This window comes from Pezoporus wallicus, unplaced genomic scaffold (assembly GCF_028554395.1).
Source record: "Pezoporus wallicus isolate ANWC-B61680 ecotype Strahan unplaced genomic scaffold, APGP_CSIRO_Pwel_v1 contig_4722, whole genome shotgun sequence".
NCBI classification, from domain to species: Eukaryota; Metazoa; Chordata; class Aves; order Psittaciformes; family Psittacidae; genus Pezoporus; species Pezoporus wallicus.
In genome coordinates this window covers 7604025-7625298 of record NW_026641840.1, presented here as the reverse complement: position 1 = coordinate 7625298, position 21274 = coordinate 7604025, and the positions used below count along the sequence as shown (strand labels likewise).

General features: G+C 39.2%; 1 protein-coding gene across 3 annotated transcripts in view; it reads right to left on the bottom strand.

Moving 5' to 3' along the window:
- Positions 1-370: 370 nt before the first annotated feature.
- ADAMTS20 (ADAM metallopeptidase with thrombospondin type 1 motif 20) overlaps positions 371-21274 on the bottom strand; it is a 90718-nt gene continuing 69814 nt past the window's right edge. For 2 of the 3 annotated variants that reach the window (XM_057425584.1, XM_057425585.1), the window contains exons 29-39: positions 12442-12609; positions 11227-11400; positions 7936-8106; positions 7365-7565; positions 7101-7230; positions 6849-6943; positions 6656-6750; positions 6125-6258; positions 5315-5406; positions 2225-2329; positions 371-1559 (exon numbers count right to left, since the gene is read on the bottom strand). In XM_057425584.1, coding sequence (XP_057281567.1) covers positions 1470-1559; positions 2225-2329; positions 5315-5406; positions 6125-6258; positions 6656-6750; positions 6849-6943; positions 7101-7230; positions 7365-7565; positions 7936-8106; positions 11227-11400; positions 12442-12609 — 1455 coding nt within the window. In that variant the 3' untranslated portion in view covers positions 371-1469. The remainder of the gene's footprint in view (positions 1560-2224; positions 2330-5314; positions 5407-6124; positions 6259-6655; positions 6751-6848; positions 6944-7100; positions 7231-7364; positions 7566-7935; positions 8107-11226; positions 11401-12441; positions 12610-21274) is intronic. The other variant, XR_008974432.1, reaches the window with a different exon arrangement.

Sequence of the window (21274 nt, the reverse complement as noted above, 5' to 3'; positions counted from 1 at the left end):
AAAAGTAGCTGCTTACACTTCTGTGGTACAGTACTGTTTGTAACTAATACATATTGTTAATTCCTGGCTAAATCTTTGTGGGTAAAAGTACAATATAGCTGCCATTTGACCTACCGATTGTACTGGCATTCAAAACAAGTATTTGATTTACAAAATGCATATTGTCAGAAGAAGCATGTACAGTTCTCTGGTACATAATTTATGTTATTAGGCATGTAGAAAAATTTATTCTGAATACCTGAGAGTTGGCCCTGAAATGTATTATCTTTATATGCATATATTTCTACAGTCTTGAACTGTACAGAATTACAAAACAACAAATTAAAGAGCTAGATTGTTTTTTAAACCCTGAAACTTTCCGTTGCTTACTTTTTTGGAAGAAATAATTTTAACTAGCAGATGTTAGAGCTGCATTTACAAACACTGAAAAATCAAACTGAGCCAAAAATGGACACCAAAAATACTGCAGGGCTTGATGCTGCCTCTGCCCAGGGTTTTCACTAAGGTTATTGAAAACCATGTTGAATTGGAACATAAGAGGGGCACACACTACCGCCTTTACTCATATGCCATTGGCCAGTATAAAGGAGTAAGGTGGAGATGGAAAGTGTTTAAGTAAATACATATTCATAGAACCACATATCAGATGCTACAGTAAACAGAATACACTGCTTTTACAGTATACTTGGACGAGAGACGAGGATTGAAAATCAGATTTCCAAGCCAATTGTTTCCTTATTTTCTCTTCCTGTAACCACAACAAAACTAAGCCTAGATGTTTAACATGCTATAGAGACTACAGAGGTTAAACCACACTTCTCAGGATTACTGCTAGTATTTGAGCACCACAAAGAATATAATGAAAGAGATAGGGAAAAAATTTGCTTTTACTGACAGAGGAACACACAGATCTATAGAAACTGTCTCAAGTATGTTGGCTATATACTTTCCTGCTGTTAAGCTGTTGACAGATAATTCCTAAAAGGTTTCACAAAATTAGAAGTATTTGAAATTACTACCTGTCTTCTCTACATAGCGATAACTCTTCCCTTTCTGTATTTTAATACAGTTGATCAAGAAAACCAGTAGAGGATAAATTTTACTGAATACTGTAAAAAGATTTGCACTGATTAGTTGGAGGTGAAATATTAAGATTTTGGTATGATTTAGAGTGTTTCTCATGGTAGTAACTTCAGTGCAATTTACTTTCTAATATATGCTGCACATTGAATGAATGCCTCTCTATTAAAACCTGAAGGTTTATGATTGTGATTTATGCTCTTGCTAGCCCACAAACAGGTAATACATCCCTGAATAATACTGAAGAAAACAGGAATCCTTAGTAGTGAGCATTACAGCAATGAGCATTACAGAGATAAAAGAATTACAATACATATATACACAGCACCTACAATCTGCACCTAAATGGCAGATGTCCCTCCTTTGATGCTCTTACTGCATCCGAGTTCTCACTGTATTTGAAGTTGGAGACCAATAATTGTGTTAGGAATACATTTTCCACAAAATCCTCCACATCTTCCATATATTTTAGTACCATCCTGGGAAACAGAGAGAACAGTCAACCAACAAACGCAACTGAAGTCACAGTTGTGCAAAAAAGCTCCTTGAGGTTTGCACACAGTAGGCCCTTTGACAAATTGTACCTACAAATACTAAACCAAAACACTGCATCAGATTAGCCAAAGTGACACAAAGATCCTTTAACAGCACTGCCATACACCTTCTTTCCCAGCTTACCATCCAACGTTGTCTTAAACTGTGCATACTTACCATTCTTGGACAATTTGGTTTCCCACACATATCAAGTTGGAGGTAAGCAATCTATAAGGATACTCTGTAATGGCGTATCTTTAATAAAATGCTTTTTGGGGATGTGTGTGGATTTGTTTTTTTGTTGGTTTGGGATTTTTTTATGTATTATTAGATATCTTCAAAACTTCTAATGAATCTGATTAATATAGCAATAGGCTCTTAAAATCAGTAAGAGAAGGGCAGGCAGGCAGTGTTGATCTGGACTAGATTCTGGGCAGCGTGATTAAACATAGTTTTTGCATTACATCTGGAAGAAGACTTAGATGGGTCAGAGACCTTGGGCACTGCTTTTGATTCACAACTAGCTTTCACTAAAGACTCATCAGTTGCACCTCTGGAGGCATGATATTCAAGTCATAAGAGCAGGTAAAGGAAAACAACATTGACTTACATGGGATTTGTGTATGTCAGCAGTTGCGTAGTTGCCCTGAGCAATCCACCTGACTGTACTGGATAATCTCAGACCTGTACCAGCCAAGTTAATGCTGAACTGTCCCTAATAAAACAAAAAAAAAGGCCGAAGGTAAAATACAGAACTGATAAACAGAGCTCAAAACACTCAAGCACTTTGCATTGGCATATCTGCACGTTTCACTTAAGGTATAACTAGATAGACATTAAGTACTCGCACGTGTGTGCTTAATCCGGTTTAGTTAAACTGCACTATACCCTGGACATATCTGCAGGACAGACACACAAACAAGCCATTCTGCTGTAAGTGCCACTTGTGCATCAGCTGATCTGTAGCATCTGTCTGCAGTCTGAATACAGAAATAACATCAGACAATTCTTTTAGCCTCATTTCTACATACTAAATTTTAGTTTACAAAATGTACAAACTTGGAACATGCAAGAACTAAATATTTTTATTGAAGTGCCTGAACTTTTTGGACATAAGATGGTCAGGACCTATTGCTATCTGGAAATTACAGACAATCGTTTCTTAGCCATGCAGTTCTCTAATTTTTGCAAGTACTCTGGCCAAGCATCATCATCATCCATTCCTTTTTGAGTAAAACAAATAACATGATTGAACAGGAACATATATGGAGGTTAAAACAAATAAATTCATTGCTAAATGAAATGTTTCTCAGTACAAACCGCTCATAACAATTTATTGATTCTAAAGTATTTGCATATGCAAAACCACTCTCTTTGAAGATTAGCGTTAAAACAGAATCAGTTCATATGAGAATAAGAAATAGATTAAAAGCAACAAGCTGCAATGCCTTGGTAAATCTACTGGGGTACAGAAAATGATGAAATCATGAAAATTCATTCACACCAGTGCAACGCATTGGAAAGAAGTACTGCCTCCACAAAGAGCCAAATGGCCAGTTGAGGCAGCACTGCAGTCAGAAAACTCCTGCACGCTTCCATACAATTCACTGAAGGCCTGAATTTCTGTATTCCAACCTAGTTAAAATCGCCAAATCCTGAGACCAAAGCTTTAGCAAAGATGTTTCTACTACATAAGGTAGCTTCTGTATTTTATTGCTTAATATTGTCATAGTCAGATATTATTTATATTTATATATGAATGTGTATGTGGGTATATGTATGTGTGCATGTATTAAAGTACAGTGTTCAGCCTTTATTCTTGTGATTCACTGTAAATCCTTTATAAAAAAATTAATATTGGAGTATTTGATATGGCAGATTTGTTTAGAGAGCACTTCTATGTAAAATTGCTGTGTTTATAGCACTCATATACTCAGGATGAAATAATATATGGATAGGGTAGGTTGTTCCTCAAGTACCAAAAAAGGGGAAGGTTTCCATTTAATGAATAAAGCATCTAGAGGAAATTCAGATAAATGGTGTGGAATGCTTTCCACAATTAATAGGACCGAAGTAACTCCACTCACAGTGATATCATTTGGCAAAAATAAATGAGAAGTGCTATGTACAATTATAATGACAGCTTAACAGCTCTCTGACGTGTCAAGCAGCATACTCAAGGCCAGGAACAGATTTCAAAGTCTGATAGTGCAGGAATGGAGGCTTTTTTACTGCATTAAAACTGTTAGTTTCAGTGCAGATCTTACAGATGGAAGTGTGTAAGTGCAAAGCCACGTAAGCAGGATGCCTTCCCCACAGAAGTAACAGATTGCAAGTAGATTTGTACTGTACTAAGCCCAAAGAATCTGCAGGTTGAAGGTATGCAATACTGCAACAGGTTTTTGCCAGGGGTCTACCTAATTTAGGCACTTCATTTGTAACTAAATTGCACATAGGTCATCTCTAGCTGCCCTTAAATACCTCCACCCCTATAGCCTGTCTAAAGTTTAAGCACCTAGGACAGATGGACAGCAGGGGTTCACTTCCATGCAAGTCTAAGCTAGTTGATCTTATCCCCCTTTTAAAGGGAGCTACAACAAAAGAAATACGCACTTCCAGAGGACAGCTGACCTCATCCTAAGGTATCTAATAGGGTAAGACTGCCCAAACTGCTTTCTAGGACTCCCGTTTCTGCCAATGGGCTCCAAAGGCCCCCTAGGTTGACTGGTTCAGACTAGGGCTATGGCTGCATTTTAGCAAGGACACTGCAGTATAAGCATATCTATAGAGTGAAAATATTGAGTTAGAAAGTCCAATGTCTGTACACAGGGGGGGTTTACTTTGGACTAACTCTCATCTAGACCTATAGATCAAGTCAGCATTAGCAGTTAGAGTGCCTTAAGATCCTTTTTCTGGAGCTCATTTTTTGATTTAATTTCATCCAAAAGACATTGTTCATGTTTATCAAGATTGCTCCGTGATGTGAACCCACAAACCGTAAAATGGGACAATACAGAGATTGATTTAAAAAGCACCATCCAATCCAAACTAAAACACTAATGTAAAGACACTGATGGATGTATACATTTTAAATTATGCTGCCCAGCAGGATTATACTGATAGATAGGTAGCCTTCAAAGATAGGAAGCACCAGGAGAGAAGCAGAGAAAAGACAAGAAAACTTCTGCAGGATTACAGGAAAGGAATTTTCCTCCTCTTCCTTCCTCACTGGTGGAGAACAAAGATTGAGAAGAGGTTAGGGGCGACAAAGAATACATCAAGTCCAGAGGGAAGGAGAGCAATACAGGAAATACATTGAAAGCTGGATATACATAGATGAAGCCTAGAGGGAAAGTGTGGACTAAACCACCTCCCTCTCCCCATTACCATTATGTAGGATTGTACATTATTATTATTATGTATAATTGTACATTATCTACCCTATTACGTTACATTAATTCTAGGAAATACATTTAATGCATGTACTATGCCTATTATTGTACACCTGGGCATACCCACTAAAGGGCGGAGAGATGGTGCAACAGGAGAGAGTAAGGAAAAAAACCTATTACTGTAGTACACAGATTAGACAGAAGAGCATATTGGTTTAGAGCCTTATAGTTCTAAACCAGTCACACAGATTATTCCTCCACCCACACATTTACATGCACATTTCAAGGAGATAAGAAATCATGCACACCTGTGGACATCTGGCAGCACTGTAGCAGTCTCCAGCGGTAGCAAAAGGAACTGCTCTCCCAAGTATAGTCTGAGCAAAAAGAAAATCTGTGGCTAGAAGACAGAAAATTACCCAACGCTGAATCTGCTGCTTTAGAAGTTCAGGTGAAAACAGTGTGAAAAGGCATTAAAATGGGGAAGGCGGGTTGGTTTGGTTTGCATTGGGTGGGGGTTTTGTTTGGTTTTTGGAGGGGCTTTTTCATGTGTTTTGGTTCAGTTTTTTTAGCAACTACATTTTAAATAGTCCATTTTGGTTAATGCAACATCAGTCCAACAAGCCTAGTTTTCTTTCTGAGATAGGAGGGGGGTTAAGAGGAGGATGGGTGTGCACGTGGACACAGCTCCAAGTGAGCTGGTTGTGGGACACCTTGCCACCTTCAGGGGTGGCCGGGGCTTGAAAGTGCTGCAAGATTTCCTGTCCATTTAGTCTGTCTGCCAATGACTAAGAAGGGACTAACTACAGAATAGGAAGACTTTCCCAAGAAATATATTCCAGGGACTGAAAGGAAACGGAGTAATGGTAACAAAACCTTAGAAACTGAGGCCAGTTTGCATATAAAATATGAATTCGTAAGATTTGTGACACTTGCCCGCTTGGGACAAACTAACAAGGGAAGAGGCAGCAGTTTCTCTTTCTTTGATTTCCATCCACTTCCTAAAGAAAATTAGAATTTACTTCACCCAAAACTGCACAACTGGATCTATAAGTGGGTCAAAGTAGTAATTTGGTATTCATGACCATGCAGTCTCAATAGAATGCCAAAATGCTTACTTTTTATTTGCATGGAAGCTACATCAAGTCTTATTTTGCTAAAAATTGTGAAGCCAGCTGCAAGGTAATCATTTCGACAGGCGCAGTCCTGCCTTCTGCTTCCGTTGAAAGGACATTCATATGGATTTTGCAGCCTAAAGAATAGAAAAGATTTTTTTCCTTTTGACATTTTTCCATAACATAACTTTATAGTGGAAAATAATTGCATTGCGCTATGCCACTTAAATATACTAAACAGCTACCAAACAAGAAGCTCAGCTATTAATCTTGGCTCAACTGAAACACTAAAACGGATTGAAGCCATTTCTACTCTGGTCAAGATGATAGAATTTTTCAATAATCATTTAGTGCAATTAACACAATTTCAGCTTTGAAGTGTCCACATTTCTGCATGTGTGTTTATATGCCTGAATATTCAAAACAGAAAACCAAGGAAAAAAGTTTGACTGATTTGTTCTCAAAAAAAGTATTATTTTATTCTCTTTGGGAGGCATAAATGCACTTCATAAAGTGGCAAAACCACTTTTTTACCTGAGTCCATAAACTTCAGAAAAGTTGTCTGCTTCACCTTTTACCAATGTCAAATATTCTCTGGGATTCTCTAAGTGCATGCCTGAGCAATAAATCTGGAAGAGGAAATACAACCCTTTAGCAAGACCTTTATTAGAACAGTATTGTTTCGTAAAAATATGTGCTCATAAAAACTCATTAATATTAAGATTACCTTTATCATCCTTCCCTTAATGTTAAGTAGGTATTCACCATCCTTTCTAATCCCTTTTTTAATCTGGATATCTTTGCAGGTGGTATGAATTTCACCTTTAAAGTGAATGATTAAATCATATTAATATTTCATGAATAGAATTTAGGTTTAGGACTTCATTTTGCATAATTGTGCTCCAAATATATTTATAGCTTTTATAGAAGTAAGCTGGGAAAACATTAACATCAGCTGAAAATTAAAGCTGTCACTTACATTCTTCTTCATGGCAGACCTTTCTGCCGTCTGGTTTTAAATGTGGCAGGCACAAGTCACTGGATAAGCCATTTTCAGTCATACACTCTACGGTTCTCTCCTTTACCCCCACTCCACAAGACACTGAGCACTAAACAGAGACAGACATGAGCAGTTAGTTTAGAAGGTAGTAAATAATTAACATAATTATGTCAGCAAATTAGTCACGGCATTCATTTCTGTTTAAGGCAACTGTCAAAAATGAGCTTGCACATCTATACTCACTTTGGTCCACTTCCCCACTCTCCAGGTAGCTGCTTGTGAACATCCTTTGATATTACATTTATAAATGTATGGGGATGGTTCTACTGGGCATTCTCGGTACGTTACAGCTTGAAGGCCATGGACATGCTGATTTTGAACAGAATGGATTCCAACACAGTACGTGATCCTCTGCTGGTTGCCAAATCCACAGCTGGCTGAGCACTAAAATAAATGCACAGGTATTATTTCTATGGAAAACGAACCTTTTTGCAGCATTGCAATTACAGATAAGTCAGCTCTGATCCTTGCTTTGGCAAAAACTTCTCATCTGATTGATGGGTACCACCTCGGAGCTGGTACATCAGTGTGCAGAAGTGAAGGTCTACAACAGTTTTGCAGGTAACGGGATGGAAAAAGTTTACACACCCATGTTCAGATGAAAATACACTTCTTTGGTTTTGCTCTGCACACATAATATACACAATACAATATTAGCAATATTATATTAGCAATAGAGCAATATTGCTAATTATTAGCTATATAACATCCTTAACTGGAAAGTTATATAAAAGATGTGAAGCAGTATAATTACCTGGGACAGTTCTCCTGTAAACACAACATACTTAGAGGGAGCTATCCTGCAGTTTTTGGTTGATGGAGGCTTTGTGGCAGGATCACAGAAACTTTCATCTACTTGGAGCTGTTTTTCATCCACACACTTCACCTTGCGGTATATTTCCTTTCTTCTATATGATGCCAAGCACTGAGAATGAGAAAAAACAGTCACAGTTTTTGTACTTAAATTAGCCATTAACAGAACAAAGTTATTTGTAAAACCCAGGCAGCAGCACCTTTTATGACATCTGCTATCAGAGTCAGACTGAATTATTCACTGTATCAAAATGCTTTACTTTGTTTTCAAAGTTCAGGTACCTCTAATGGTCTGAAAAAAACAATAGCGTATAATAACACGACACTTTTACTGTTGGATGAGACAGAGAAGAAAATGAAAATGTCAAGCCAAGATTATAGGTTGAGTGTAAAAGTTCCTCTGCTAAAAGAATATTACACTGATAAGAGAAAACAAAACTGCCTATCAATGAAACAATGCCAGCTTTGGGCAGTACTGCTTGTTGAGCCTATGCCTTTGCCCTGAGCGTCCTCAGACCTCCCCCCAAGGCAAGCTGGTGGGATGGAGAGTCATCACAGTTCTGCTAGGACAGGATGAGAACTTTGCTGCCAGAAAAGTGGAGGTACAGACTAAGTAATACATATCAACAGCATGTCCCCAGCTGCGGATGCCTCAACTAACCTGTTTGAACCTGCTGTGGTAAAAAAAGGAAGGCTCAAATACGCAAACTCCAGTCTCAGTAGAGGCAATAATCAATAATAACACCTACTATAGTCAGACCTGAACCTAACTTAATAGTAATTTGAACCCAATAACAACCAATTAGAAGACTCGTCAAGGTCTGACACAGAGATCAAATCTATGGTTCAAATTGTATTATTGACTCAAAGAAGCAACTTGAAGCACAAAATCCAGGTGTTGCACAGTAAAACAGCTCTGCCAGATGAAATCTCCAACTTTATTGGGTTGGGTCTTGAAAACCTCAGAGGAGGGAGACTGAAATTCCATTTCTCAGCCTGTTTTACTGCCTGAATTGTCCTCATAGAGAAAATGTTTTTCAGAATATTCTATTTGAACCTCTTTGGCTTCTTTGGTTTCATCTTACTCCTGTTGCCTCTTGCCTTCCCACCATACACTGTGGAGAGCCTGGCCCCATCTTCTTGGTAACTTCCTTGTTGATACTGGAATGCTGCTGCTAGATCTGCCCAAAGCTTCCTCTTCTCTAGGCTGAGCAAACCCAGTTCCTTCAGTCTCTGCTCGAAGGGCAAGTGCTTCAGCCCCCAACAGTTTGGAGATCCTTCACTGAACATGCTCTTGTTTGTCAATGGAAAGATTGCACGGGAGAACCAAAGGTAGAAGTAAAGTCCTAAGACCTCAAGGAGAAATATAAGACTCGTGATATTAAGTGCTTATAATGCCCAACTGTTGCTGAATGATTGTCTTCTTTCTTGAAAAGCTGAGGTGACAAAGAGAATGGCAGCAAATCAGAGAGAGCAGTGAAAGCAAATTCATGAGAGTCTTCCCTACCCATTCAGTGGATCCACAAGAGACTGTGGCCCAGTGAGGGAAGCCATATGTACGTTAAGCCTTTAAGAAACCTATTCACTCAGAGAATGAAAATGTGTGGATTTGTACCAGGAGGTTGAGTGTGGCTGGTGTAACTTACAGAAACCCCGGGTCTTTCAACGGCATGGAGAAGCTCAGAATATTAGGCACATATCGAATAACTCGGTCATGAGGTAATGAGACAGGTAGAAGAATCCTCTTCATCATAGAATCAGAAAATATCTCAAGTTGGAAGGGACCCATAAGGATCATCAAGTCCAACTATGCTTTATACTTTAGTCTTTGGTAGGAAAATGCTGGCTGCCACTATCAGCCAGCCTCCCAGCTGCAAGCTGGAGAAATTCCAGATCTGGAATGTTTTCTGCTATTCTGTGACTGGTGAGGCGTGGAAATGACACATGAGCACTCAGAGCTGAGACAGCTGGGCAGAATATTGCAAGTCTGGTGGAGAAAGCACTGCACCAGGAGAGGAGTCCAGATGGGTAAATACTTGAACCACTATTAATACTATATATAAAGGTCTACATATGAATCTAGTGAGAGAAAGGAACCGAACACAGGAATTCCAAGCCAACAGCAATATCCATGTAGAAGAAGTTATGAAGATGTATTGAAACACAATGTATTTGTAGTGGAGAACTCCCAATACCCAGCTGGAATATTCAAATGTTGTACAGGAAAGGAAAATTCACCCTCATTCTGTGCAAGTGTACATTTGTGCTAAAAGGACATTCTGATCCGCTTCTACTAATTCCTGAATTTAATAGCTTCATATAAGAACACTTGGAAGAAATATATATTGTTAACTTCCCCTCATTATAGTTTAACAAAGGGACATGTAAGTCTAAACTGCATGAATACAATCCAGATTTTGCAGAGCACCAACAAATTATCTCTATGTTATCAGTGGTCACTTCTACAGCGTTATGTCCCCAAGACTTTTGAGCCTTCATAGTCAAAGTTTCAGGGGGGTTTCCCTGAGCAATTTAACAGTGCAGATTATTAGGATGCCACAACTGTGCAAACTGGGTTTTGTTCCATGTTACGGTAAGAGTCAGGCTCTTCTGCGCATCCTTTCTTGTATTATACAAAGAACAAAAATTATGTGTATGTTTGTGTGTTTGGATACATGGATACAAAAGTCACTAAATTTTTAGCATGTAGAAAACAGTCATCACATCTGATTGGTAGGAGAATGCTGAGTTTTATTTTGCTTCTTATCTTTCCTGGTAATATTCTATGTTAATCTTCATGAAAACACTGCTGACCAAAGGTTTTACCTCCCAGGTTTTTACTTCCAGCTGACATTTCATTTATATTTCTGTTCTTAAACAGTGACTTTTTTAATGACATTTCATAATTAGGTTCTATTAGACAATTTATGCGCTATGTAAAGAACTCTGCATTCAAATTCCATGGTGTTATCAATACTGACTTGCTCAGAGCTCTGCAGAGCTTTTGTCTACAAGTGAAGACAAGCAAATCCTGTATAAGAGAGTAAACAAAGCCTTTGACATTCTTTTAGCACTCATTTTAGTTTTGCATGCTTGAGCTTCAAGATATCCATCAGGGACACTTGTTATTCTGCAACATAACAGCTCTTAGGTATGGATCCAAATAGGGAGGGGGAAGAAAAAAGAAAACACATCACTCCGTTACTTCACACAAGTTGAAAGCCTTACTTACCTCTTGCCAATCATCTGCCAACCACTGGTACTGCACACATGCAGGCAGCCAGCAGTGCCTCCTGCTAGCGGGCCGGGTGTCATGGTTACACATTGCTTCATTCACTTGACCCAGGCCCTTCAGCAGACAGTAGATGTCTCTTTGCTGAAACCCTACTCCACAGGATACTGAGCACTAAAAGTGATCAGAATTACTTATGTCAGTGTGAAACAAGACAGTGCCCAGTAGGCGGTATGGTTGCCAGTATTGCAAGTTCTTAGGTTATTACTTAAAATACACCTCCCAGCCCCTACCACACTCGTGTTTCACTGTATGTGAAGGAATTTATGCTGAAATTGTAAAACTACAATTAAAATAAAAATTTGTAAGAAATATGGAAAATAAATGCATGTGAGCTACCTGGACCTAATTTAAAAACTTACTGTTAGCTTGAATTTACAAGGTAAATTGAAGAGAGTCCCAAGTACCTATACAGTCCAAGGTTCAGATAACCAAATGCTTTCGGTTTTCATATGTATTTAGTTTCAATTAATTTAAAAGAAAGAAAAATAAAATATAATAAACCATTTGCTAATCTGTGTATTTAATTGCGATGTGCATAAAACCCCTAACCCATCCTGACAATTATTTCCATTGATGCACTCTGCCATGAATCATAGAACCACAGAATAGTTAGGGTTGGAAAGGACCTTAAGATCATCTAGTTCTAACCCCCCTGCCATGGGCAGGGACACCTCACACTAAACCATCTCACCCAAGGCTTCGTCCAGCCTGGTCTTGAACGCTGCCAGGGATGGAGCATTCACAGCCTCCCTGGGCAACCCATTCCAGTGCCTCACCACCCTCACAGGAAAGAATTTCCTTCTTATATCCAACTTAAACTTCCCCTGTTTAAGTTTTAACCCATTACCCCTTGTCCTGTCACTACAGTCCCTAATGAAGAGTCCCTCCCCAGCATCCCTATAGGCCCCCTTCAGATACTGGAAGGCTGCTATGAGGTCTCCGCAGCCTTCTCTTCTCCAGGCTGAACAGCCCCAACTTTCTCAGCCTGTCTTCATACAGGAGGTGCTCCAGTCCCCTGATCATCCTCGTGGCCCTTCTCTGGACTTGTTCCAACAGTTCCATGTCCTTTTTATGTTGAGGACACCAGAACTCCGGAATATGCTCTTGTCTTGTGCTTTCATAGAGAACGTAATGACAGCAGAGTTTACATACCTCTTTCCATCTGCTGGCCTTCCAAGCAGGACATCTTCCAGCTCTACATATTTTGTATGTCCGTGGTTTTTTCAAATGCCTGCAGTTTCCTTCTTCTATTTTAGCTTGGAAGCTATTAAAACAATGCACATCACGAAACTTCAAACCTTTTCCACAGGAAACAGAACACTGAAAAGAGAAGTGTATTTCAGTACTTCATGAAAAATCTCTAATGAGAAAATCAGAAGCAGCTCTGCCTTGCCCAAAATGGACTCCATAGGAATATGTTTCTGTATTATGACTGTATTATGACACAATATCTACAGGACATATCTGAAATTTCTGTGTTAGCTCTTGTTTACTGTTACTGATCAGATGCAAAACATCTCTCATGTCTTTTTAATTCTTTGATGTTGTTATTGACAAATACCTGAGCTCAGCCATCCATATCCACGCATGAGACAGACTGATAAGAACTCACAAGAACATGCTTTAGTAGACTTTCCAGTACACACATCACTATTTTCATGTAAACATGATGCTTATCATAAGCATTAAAGAAAGGAAAATACCTAATCATGGATGTGCATGTTTCTGGCTGGCACCTCCCTTCCATGAGCTTTGGGTATCTTGTTGTATGAGATAAAGAGGTAAGGGAAGAGGTATAGACACTGCATGTTCGGGTGCAGTCCTTGGTGTTGAATACTATAGATACTGGAGCATGGTCTTGCCCTGTGACCCCAGTATCCTGTTTCCTCCAGAAAGAGGATGTATACATACAGGCTCTAGGACCTCCTTCCCTTCATACTATAAACCCATTGGGCTGCAGTGAGTGTGAATCCCCCCCCAGCAGTACGTGCTAGCCATGATGAGAGCATGTCTGACAGATAAGTCTCTTCTGGCAAAAGGGCCATTCATCTGCTAAATTGCTGGACTGCTGTGAGGCTTCTGTGAGGGTTGATTTTAATTCTTCAAATCAGGACTCTCTTATTCACCTGCCAAGCAGGGCTACAGGTTCTAGGGAAAGTTCAGTCAACCAAGTAACATCATCCTGTCAAACAGCCTTGATCAATGGACACAATTCCTTTTCTCGCTGGAAAGAAAGGATGTCTCATTTGTTCTAGATTTCCTCCATACTTTATTTTACACTTTATTCCTACACAATCAGGGAGAGGATGAATATTAAAATAAAAACATAATTTCTGAGTGGATGTGTAAAAGGGATAAACATAGACTTTCTTCAAAAACAATGAAGAGATTTCTCTTCCTTTTAACGTAACATTTTCATCTTGGTCTCTAGCAATAGATGCCAACTTAACCAAGCCCTTTTAAACACACCTATCTTCCATTTTCATGAGATGAAGCTCAGTGCATACAGCTTTCAGAACAAAACCTGGCAAATATTTGCCTGAGAAAACAGCTGGAGAAAATTTGTTAAAATTTAGAACAAGCAGCTATAACAAGTTAACCTGTGAGGTTGTGAAAATTTTCACTACACTTTGCTAAAGAGAATCTCAGCTGACTCACTTGTCCTCAATACCACAGGTATTCTTACATGCCCTTGAACATTGTATGTGTAATCTTAAAGGATTCATTGAAACTACCAATGTGTTTAAAAACACATCTTTGTAGAATAAAGCAATAAATTTAATTTAGCACACAGTACGATGGATAGCATGCTTCTCTTATAAATAATATACTATATAATATAGTATAAACTGTAATTGTATTTGAAAAAAGAGTACAGATTTGGCCACACCTTGCCTTTTACACATCTGTTCTACAATTCCAGTAAATAGAATGTTTGCTTCTAAATTAAATCTTTTTGTTATCAGCAAAACCTTTCAATTTATCATTATAAAATATGATTCACGTAGTTTTACAATTTATGTTTCATTAAGTTAGGAACTAATGTAAAATAGGAAGATAACAAAATTACCCAAAACTTTTATCTATGAAAAACACAGGTCAGAAAACTTAAAATTCCGCTAACCATCTAATTATAAAAGCCTTTCATAAAACTCAGCTCTGAATTCAAAGGATTTTATTATCAAAGCAGGGAAGACAACATGTATGCATGAAAACTAAAATACTATCTTGATAATTGATTCTATTCTCCCTTATAGCTTTGGGACATTTTTCCTGAGGAATTTCAATTGTAAAATGTAAACATAGATGATCCATAAATTCTGGAAATTCTCCCTTTTTATTCCTCAATAACATGTAAATGAAGTGCAGCACAGAGTTACTTAGCATCCCCCTGTGAGGTGTTGGAAAACACAATATACCCCTCCCTCCTCAATGGCTTTCCTCCGTGGAGGAGCACCACCTAGGCTCCAGAGGCTATCAGGCAGAGAAAGAAGTCTTCTAGTCTTCCTGGGGGCAGCATTCCATGCTAAGAACTGCAACCAAAAGCGGTGTCCTCGGAAGTCTCCACTTCAGGAAATGAGGCTACCACGCCACAGATTCATATCACAGCACAGAATGATCTCACTCTGTCATTTCTCATTGCCCTCAACACTAAGACAGCACTTTTCAGTGTATACATATTTGTTTGTTCAGCTACCTTTTATGCCACAAAAATGAGATTATTGTACAGGGCTAATGGGTACTAATAGCAATGGAATATGGAATGAAATCTCTTATCCTGCATCTCAGTCTTCTAAAGATGTTCCAATAATATCTCTACCCATTACATACAACACTACGTTTACTTCTGCACAGACAGAGCATTTCTGTATATAAATTTGCTATCTTACTCTTTCACATATGCATCAAGTTACAGATCTGATCTTGTGTTTCCTTGTATCCAGACCTCCTGTTGAGTAGATCTTACTCTGAAAAAAAGAAACTTCACTGTGAAAGAGGTAATTCACTAGTAACCTAATACCATGGGTTTCAATATACGAGCTTTTAAGGTTGCTGTGGTTTTTGTTGTTGCTGTATTGCGGTTTATTTGTTCATTGTAAGTCATGAAAGTACACTGAAGTTTAATTTGTTAGGTAAAGCGTGTTCATTGTTTCAAAGTATCAGGACTGAAAGATCCTGATACTTTTAAAAGCTAAAAACCCCTAGACATTAAGCAGCCATAAATCTCTGCTTAAATACGATTTACCCAGACTTCAAACCACCAAATTAAGAAGACATTTCTTTAACACATGAAAAAGCTAATGCACTCACCCTAGATGCAGACAACCCAGGATCATCAGTGGACAGTTCAAGAGAGTATATGCTCAGGAGAGTACTGTAGGTGCAGTATTCTCCTGCAATTGGTGAGATTCTGGCTTCAACCCTTAGCACAGCGCACTGGAACATCTAGTCTAGGTCATGTTTGCCTAGAGAGGTTGGATCAGATGATCCTTGAGGTTCTTTCCAACCTGGCATTCCTATGATTCTATAATACATAAAAATAGTTCTTCAAGGGACCGTTTCCTTCCAGAATGCCTTGACATCAGATGCAGGCAGGTTCAGCTGTGTTCTTTACTGGATAGTGACCCACCTTCAGCAAGAGAAATGAAGACTACTTCTGTCCAATACAGCTTCTCATTGGAGACTCCTGGCAGGTAGATAAGCATTGCCTCTCCTCCAGCACAAAGAACAAATACCAAAGAAAGGAAACCAAGTCTCTAATGCTGAATCAAAAGTTTTAATCAACATAAAGTGGGGTATGCCTCTCAACTTTTCTATAAGGACAGCTCCTGTTCAGTTATTTGAATGTGTAATATATGTTCCATAGAAGATCCTGGAGTGGTACTCCCAAGTGGCTAAAGGCATCTAAGCACAGATTACAGGGACGTGTCTTGCACTGACCTCTATCCCTGCCATCAGTGTTTTCCTTAGAGATCTGCATTTTGCACACACTGACCTAAGACACCTCCCTAACTTCCTTTCAGCTTTGGATCATCAAAGTGATGTGTGCACAAGCGAGTCGAAGTCTCACTTGTACAGAAGTGAGGCCTGTGCTCTCTGTCCTTTGTGTCCTTTTAGTGCATCTAGCTGGTTGTGCATTTCTTATAAGACTAAATTTTGCCCTTCACAAGCCCATGTTCCTTCTTGTAGCTTCTAACACCGTATTGCACACTATCTGTGGAATATGGTCCTCTCATTGCTTGGTGCTCACCCTGTTCTGTGAGATGCTCTGGTAGTAATCTTCCAGAGACTTAACTCTTCTGACTGGGGAAAGTACAACTGCACTTAACTCTCTTGCTCCTTCACCTCCTTCCATTCAAACTTGAATATGGTCAAGAACAACGTAGTCACTGTGACTCAATGCATATACAGCTTGGCTTTACTTGTATGACATCCCGCACAGTTGGATCCTTATGAAATGTATGTTTTCCATATATTTTCTGTAGATTGCATGTGTAGGAAAAAAAAATCCATAAAAACTTTAAATCTCAAAAGAAATATGACCATTCCATTAAAAAAATGCAAGTTGAAAAAACCATCCTGTAACTGTTTTACACAGAAAATCTAGCACTTGTCTCAACATTGGCTAAAGTAATATTTCCCATATGTCAGGTTCTTTTAAAAACATAAATCTACAGTAAAAAGCTGGATTTGATTACTATTGTTCAAAGTCATTCCATAATGCTGGTAACTAGGATTCATCTGTTTGGGTTTCTTTCATAGCAATAAATCCTGGGAGGATCAGCCTGACAGAACTCCTGGTGTTTTCTGTGGTACAGACAGACTCTCAGATAGGCATGCCTACCATCAGTTCCTGCCAAATTAAGGCTCTTTCTGCAGCTGATATGCAGAGTTTCATTCAAAGCTTTTTAACTCATTTGCTATTGTTAGTATTTCATTGAAAAGTTGAAGATCTATTTGGTGGATTTTGCCTCAAATTTCTTTTATTTCAAGGGGGTGTCTTCTGTAGGTTTGCTGATATCTCAGTGGACTCCTGGATACTCAAAACACCAGTAAATGGAAAACATAATAGTTTCTCTTGTATTCATATTAGATATACAGAGACTTAAAATACAAATGACTGTGACCAAAAGCAATATGATAACTGCTGGGTTTGGTTTGGATACAGTTAATTTTCTTCATATTAGCTTGCATAGTGAACTGGCTGGGGGTGCACAAAAAGTTTGGAGGGGACATGGCTGGGACAGCTAACCAAAGGGATATCCCAGACCATATGATATGTGCAGCAATAAAATCTATGGGGAAGAAGAGGGAGGGGACATTCAGAGTGATGGCATTTGTCTTCCCAAGTAACCATTACACAGGATGGAGCCCTGCTGTGCTGGAGATGGGTGAACACCTGCCTGCCCATGAGAAGTGGTGAATGAATACCTTGTCTTGCTTTGCTTGTGTAAGCTCTTTTAAAACCATGCTAGAAGTAGACTAGGACCTGCTACTGCACAAGACACTAATAAAACATTATTTTGAGCATTAGTTAGTTGAGAGCTACTTCAACTTTCAATTTGCCATATTAGAACTAGCTCTTCATGGGCCTGCCCTCTCCCTGTTTAGCTATATCTCCCCAGGGGTCGTTGCAGTGCTTGAGCATCAAATAGGCATTTTTCAGGTAAAAGTACTCAAAAAACTATTCTTTCCTTTAAGTGTGCAGACTAACAAGAAGCAACACAGACTTTATAATGAAGGTCCTACTGAATTCTTTGATTCAGAGTCAGTAATTCTTCACTAAAACAAGTACAAATACTTGTGCAATTGGCTCAAGTATTCAGAATGACCAAACATTCTATCACTCTTGAGAGTGGATTGAGCTCAAAGAGGTATGTAATTTACTGTTAACATCTAAGTGTCACCTACGCTAGCTACAGAAGTTACACTGAAGATATTTTTAAGTCACTTCATTGAGCACAGCTTCATTTCAAAAGTTCAGTGTTATATCACCTTCTTTTGGTGTTCAGAAATGTCTTGATTTGATTGAGTCCTTGCAGTTGCAGTCTAAGTCCATTTTGACACTTTTCTAACGGTGTTTTTGCAGCCACAGCGATGGAAGCAACGAAGGCCAGGCTAAGGAGGACTCAGGAGACTTCATCCAATCCATCACAGTGCTCAGAGTTTGGATGGGCTATACCTGGACCATTCCTGACAGCAGTTTGGCTTCAATGACAGGGATGCTACAGCCTCTCTTGCACGAGTTCCTCCACTGCAAAACCACCCTTATACTTAGTAAAAGTATCTTAGGATTTAATGACAAGATCTCTTGCTGTTAAATAAGATGATTACTTCCCATTCTACCCTTAGCAGACTCGGAAACACCCGATATAACCACCAATTATGTTTTGAAAGAATATCTCGTTCAGTCCGTTCTTCTATAGACTTGCCCTTGAGAAACACAGCTATCCCAGCCTTTCCTCCAAGTGTCCTACCATTCACGTTGCTGTCCTCTGAACCCTCCAACTGTCTGCATGGTTTTTTTATGTGGATGCGTCCAACCAAGACTGTATGCTGCATATCAGCTGATGCACTAGACACAAGATGCCATAAAAGCATATACCCAGCAGCATATACCCAGTATTACTCTTCTTTGTTCAAGCTCTTTGTGGCCTTCCTGGTTTTTAGAGTTCTAGACAACATTTGGAAGGTAAGCTCTAGACTTAAAAACTACTTTCTGCAGTAATATTTGCAATCATACTGCAAACATCATGGGATCTTTGAGGTAAATTAATAATCAACACAATTTCCTCCTATAAGCATGAACTGCATCTCTCTTCAGGCTGCAATACTACCCCCTGATCCAAACACCACCTAGATGACATTCCTACCACACAATTTGACTGGTTCTCTAAGCTCAGTAAGGTTTTAAATATTTAAATCGAGCCAGACTGTATTCTAATGACCAAATGCACTGCCAGCTGAGCCCAGTGAGTTCCAACAGGTCCCTTTCTCTCACGCAGATAACAACTGCTGAGTGGTGTCTACTTGTAGAAAGCTCCTAAATAGCCTCCACAGCTACTGCAAATTCCTCTGTTGCCTTTGCATGAGGCAATAAAAGCACCCGTTGAATCTGTTTGACCTTTGTGCATCAAAACATAAAAGGTGAGGGGGAAAGACATGATAGGGTTTTCAAGGAAGGACCTGGTCATCTGTTTCATTTGTGCTATGCTTGAGGTAATGGATAGTGCTCTGCAATGTCAGAGAGGCCAGATTAAAAGACTTATTCACAAACCTAAGTAGAATGCATAAATGAAAATCTGCGGATGATCATTACGTGGAATTTGAAGGGTTCTGGTTTCGATTTTCCCAACAGCTGCAAAGAGTATTGCTGTTCATCTGCTCTCCAGGCACACTGCTGTTTTGCTGGGCGGGCTCCCTCATTAAGGTGACTGCCAACTGCACAGGGCAAAAAAATTCAGACCATGTGGTGGCAACTTTAAATATCGGCTAAATTCCTCTGTAGCATCATCAGCCCATTGCCGCCTAAAGCCTGGCATCCTTTTTGATGCCAACTACAGAGCATCTGAAAAACATGCTCAGCTCCCCGCCTACCGTGATACTCAGCCAGGCTTCGCTTTGCTATGTATTGCCAACCTGTCCATATACGTCTCATAATGAGCCTGTAAACTTTTCCAGTCAGCAACCTTCTCTTTACCTGCATAACACACTTAGCACGATTTGACCTTCAAGCAAGCTTTTAGCTATTACAGTGACATAAGAAAAACACAACAGCCAAAACAGCCACAACATTATGTCAGCAATTGTAGGATTTGGCTTCTACACTACCTGTATCTTTAGAACCTGGTGGATATATTCAGTTATATCCTGCCACAACGAGTGAAAACTCCTGATGCCAGGTAAAAATCTCAAGCTTTAGGGGGACTGAGAACTGATAAATAAAACAAAAGCCTTTCATAAAAGTTCGCTGTAAAGCCTGAAAAATACTAATCATATAATTCAGAAAGCAAAATCTGGGCCTAAGCAATATTCAAGACTAAGTTTCATAACAAGGAAACAAATTTGACTCAAATCCTGGACAAGAGTATAGTCACTATGGCATACAGGGAGAAGACTAGCATCTTCCCATTTTCTGTAAGAGTATAATCCAAGGCATTAGAGAACAATTACGTTGTATTCCATGTTGTGGCAAAGCCATTTCTCATGGATTATGGAGATATTAGTGTGAGTGTTGACGAAAGGCTGTGTGGCCCAGGGGAAGAGGAGGAAAATAAGATGAACTAAACAGTGGCAAAAATACATAAAAGGCTAGAAAGAGAGGGAAATTCTTCACAGAAGATTAGTATCATACTTTATTGGACTCAAACATGAATAGTTGAGTCAAGGCCCAAAATCAAACTCGGTTGTCCTGACTGGTTGTCCCCAGAAATTATTTTCTTTGGGGTTTCAGCTTCTTTGGAAGAAGAGCTCACGGTCAGACACATCAATAACCTAACACAGAACCATCTACTGGTGGCAAGCATGCTAACTCTGCTACATAACAGCATCAGTAACATGAAAACACCTTGTGGAAACTGAAGATATTTTGTGTTTCTGTTAATGTCTACTTGCTACTTTATCAAACAATAATCACAATTTCATGAGTTGATGATTAGTAAGTTCTCCTTCAACAATAATGGCATATCACATTTGGCATCTCATTTAACACTTCCTTTTATGGGTTCCATTTCATCTCTCAATTACAGTGAAAATTGCATAGTTATTCTTCCTGCCTTATGTGCTCTTGATTTGAATCCATTGCATCTGGTAACAACCTGATAATCAGAAAAATAACAGGTATTTCTGCCTCCTTTCAGCAGCCATTTGGTAGGCTCTGTGTTGCAGTTTAAGCCCAGCCGGCAACCCAGAACCACACAGCTGCACACTCACTCCTCCCTCTTCCTCCCCCCCACTCCTGGAGGGATAGGGAGGAGAATGGAAA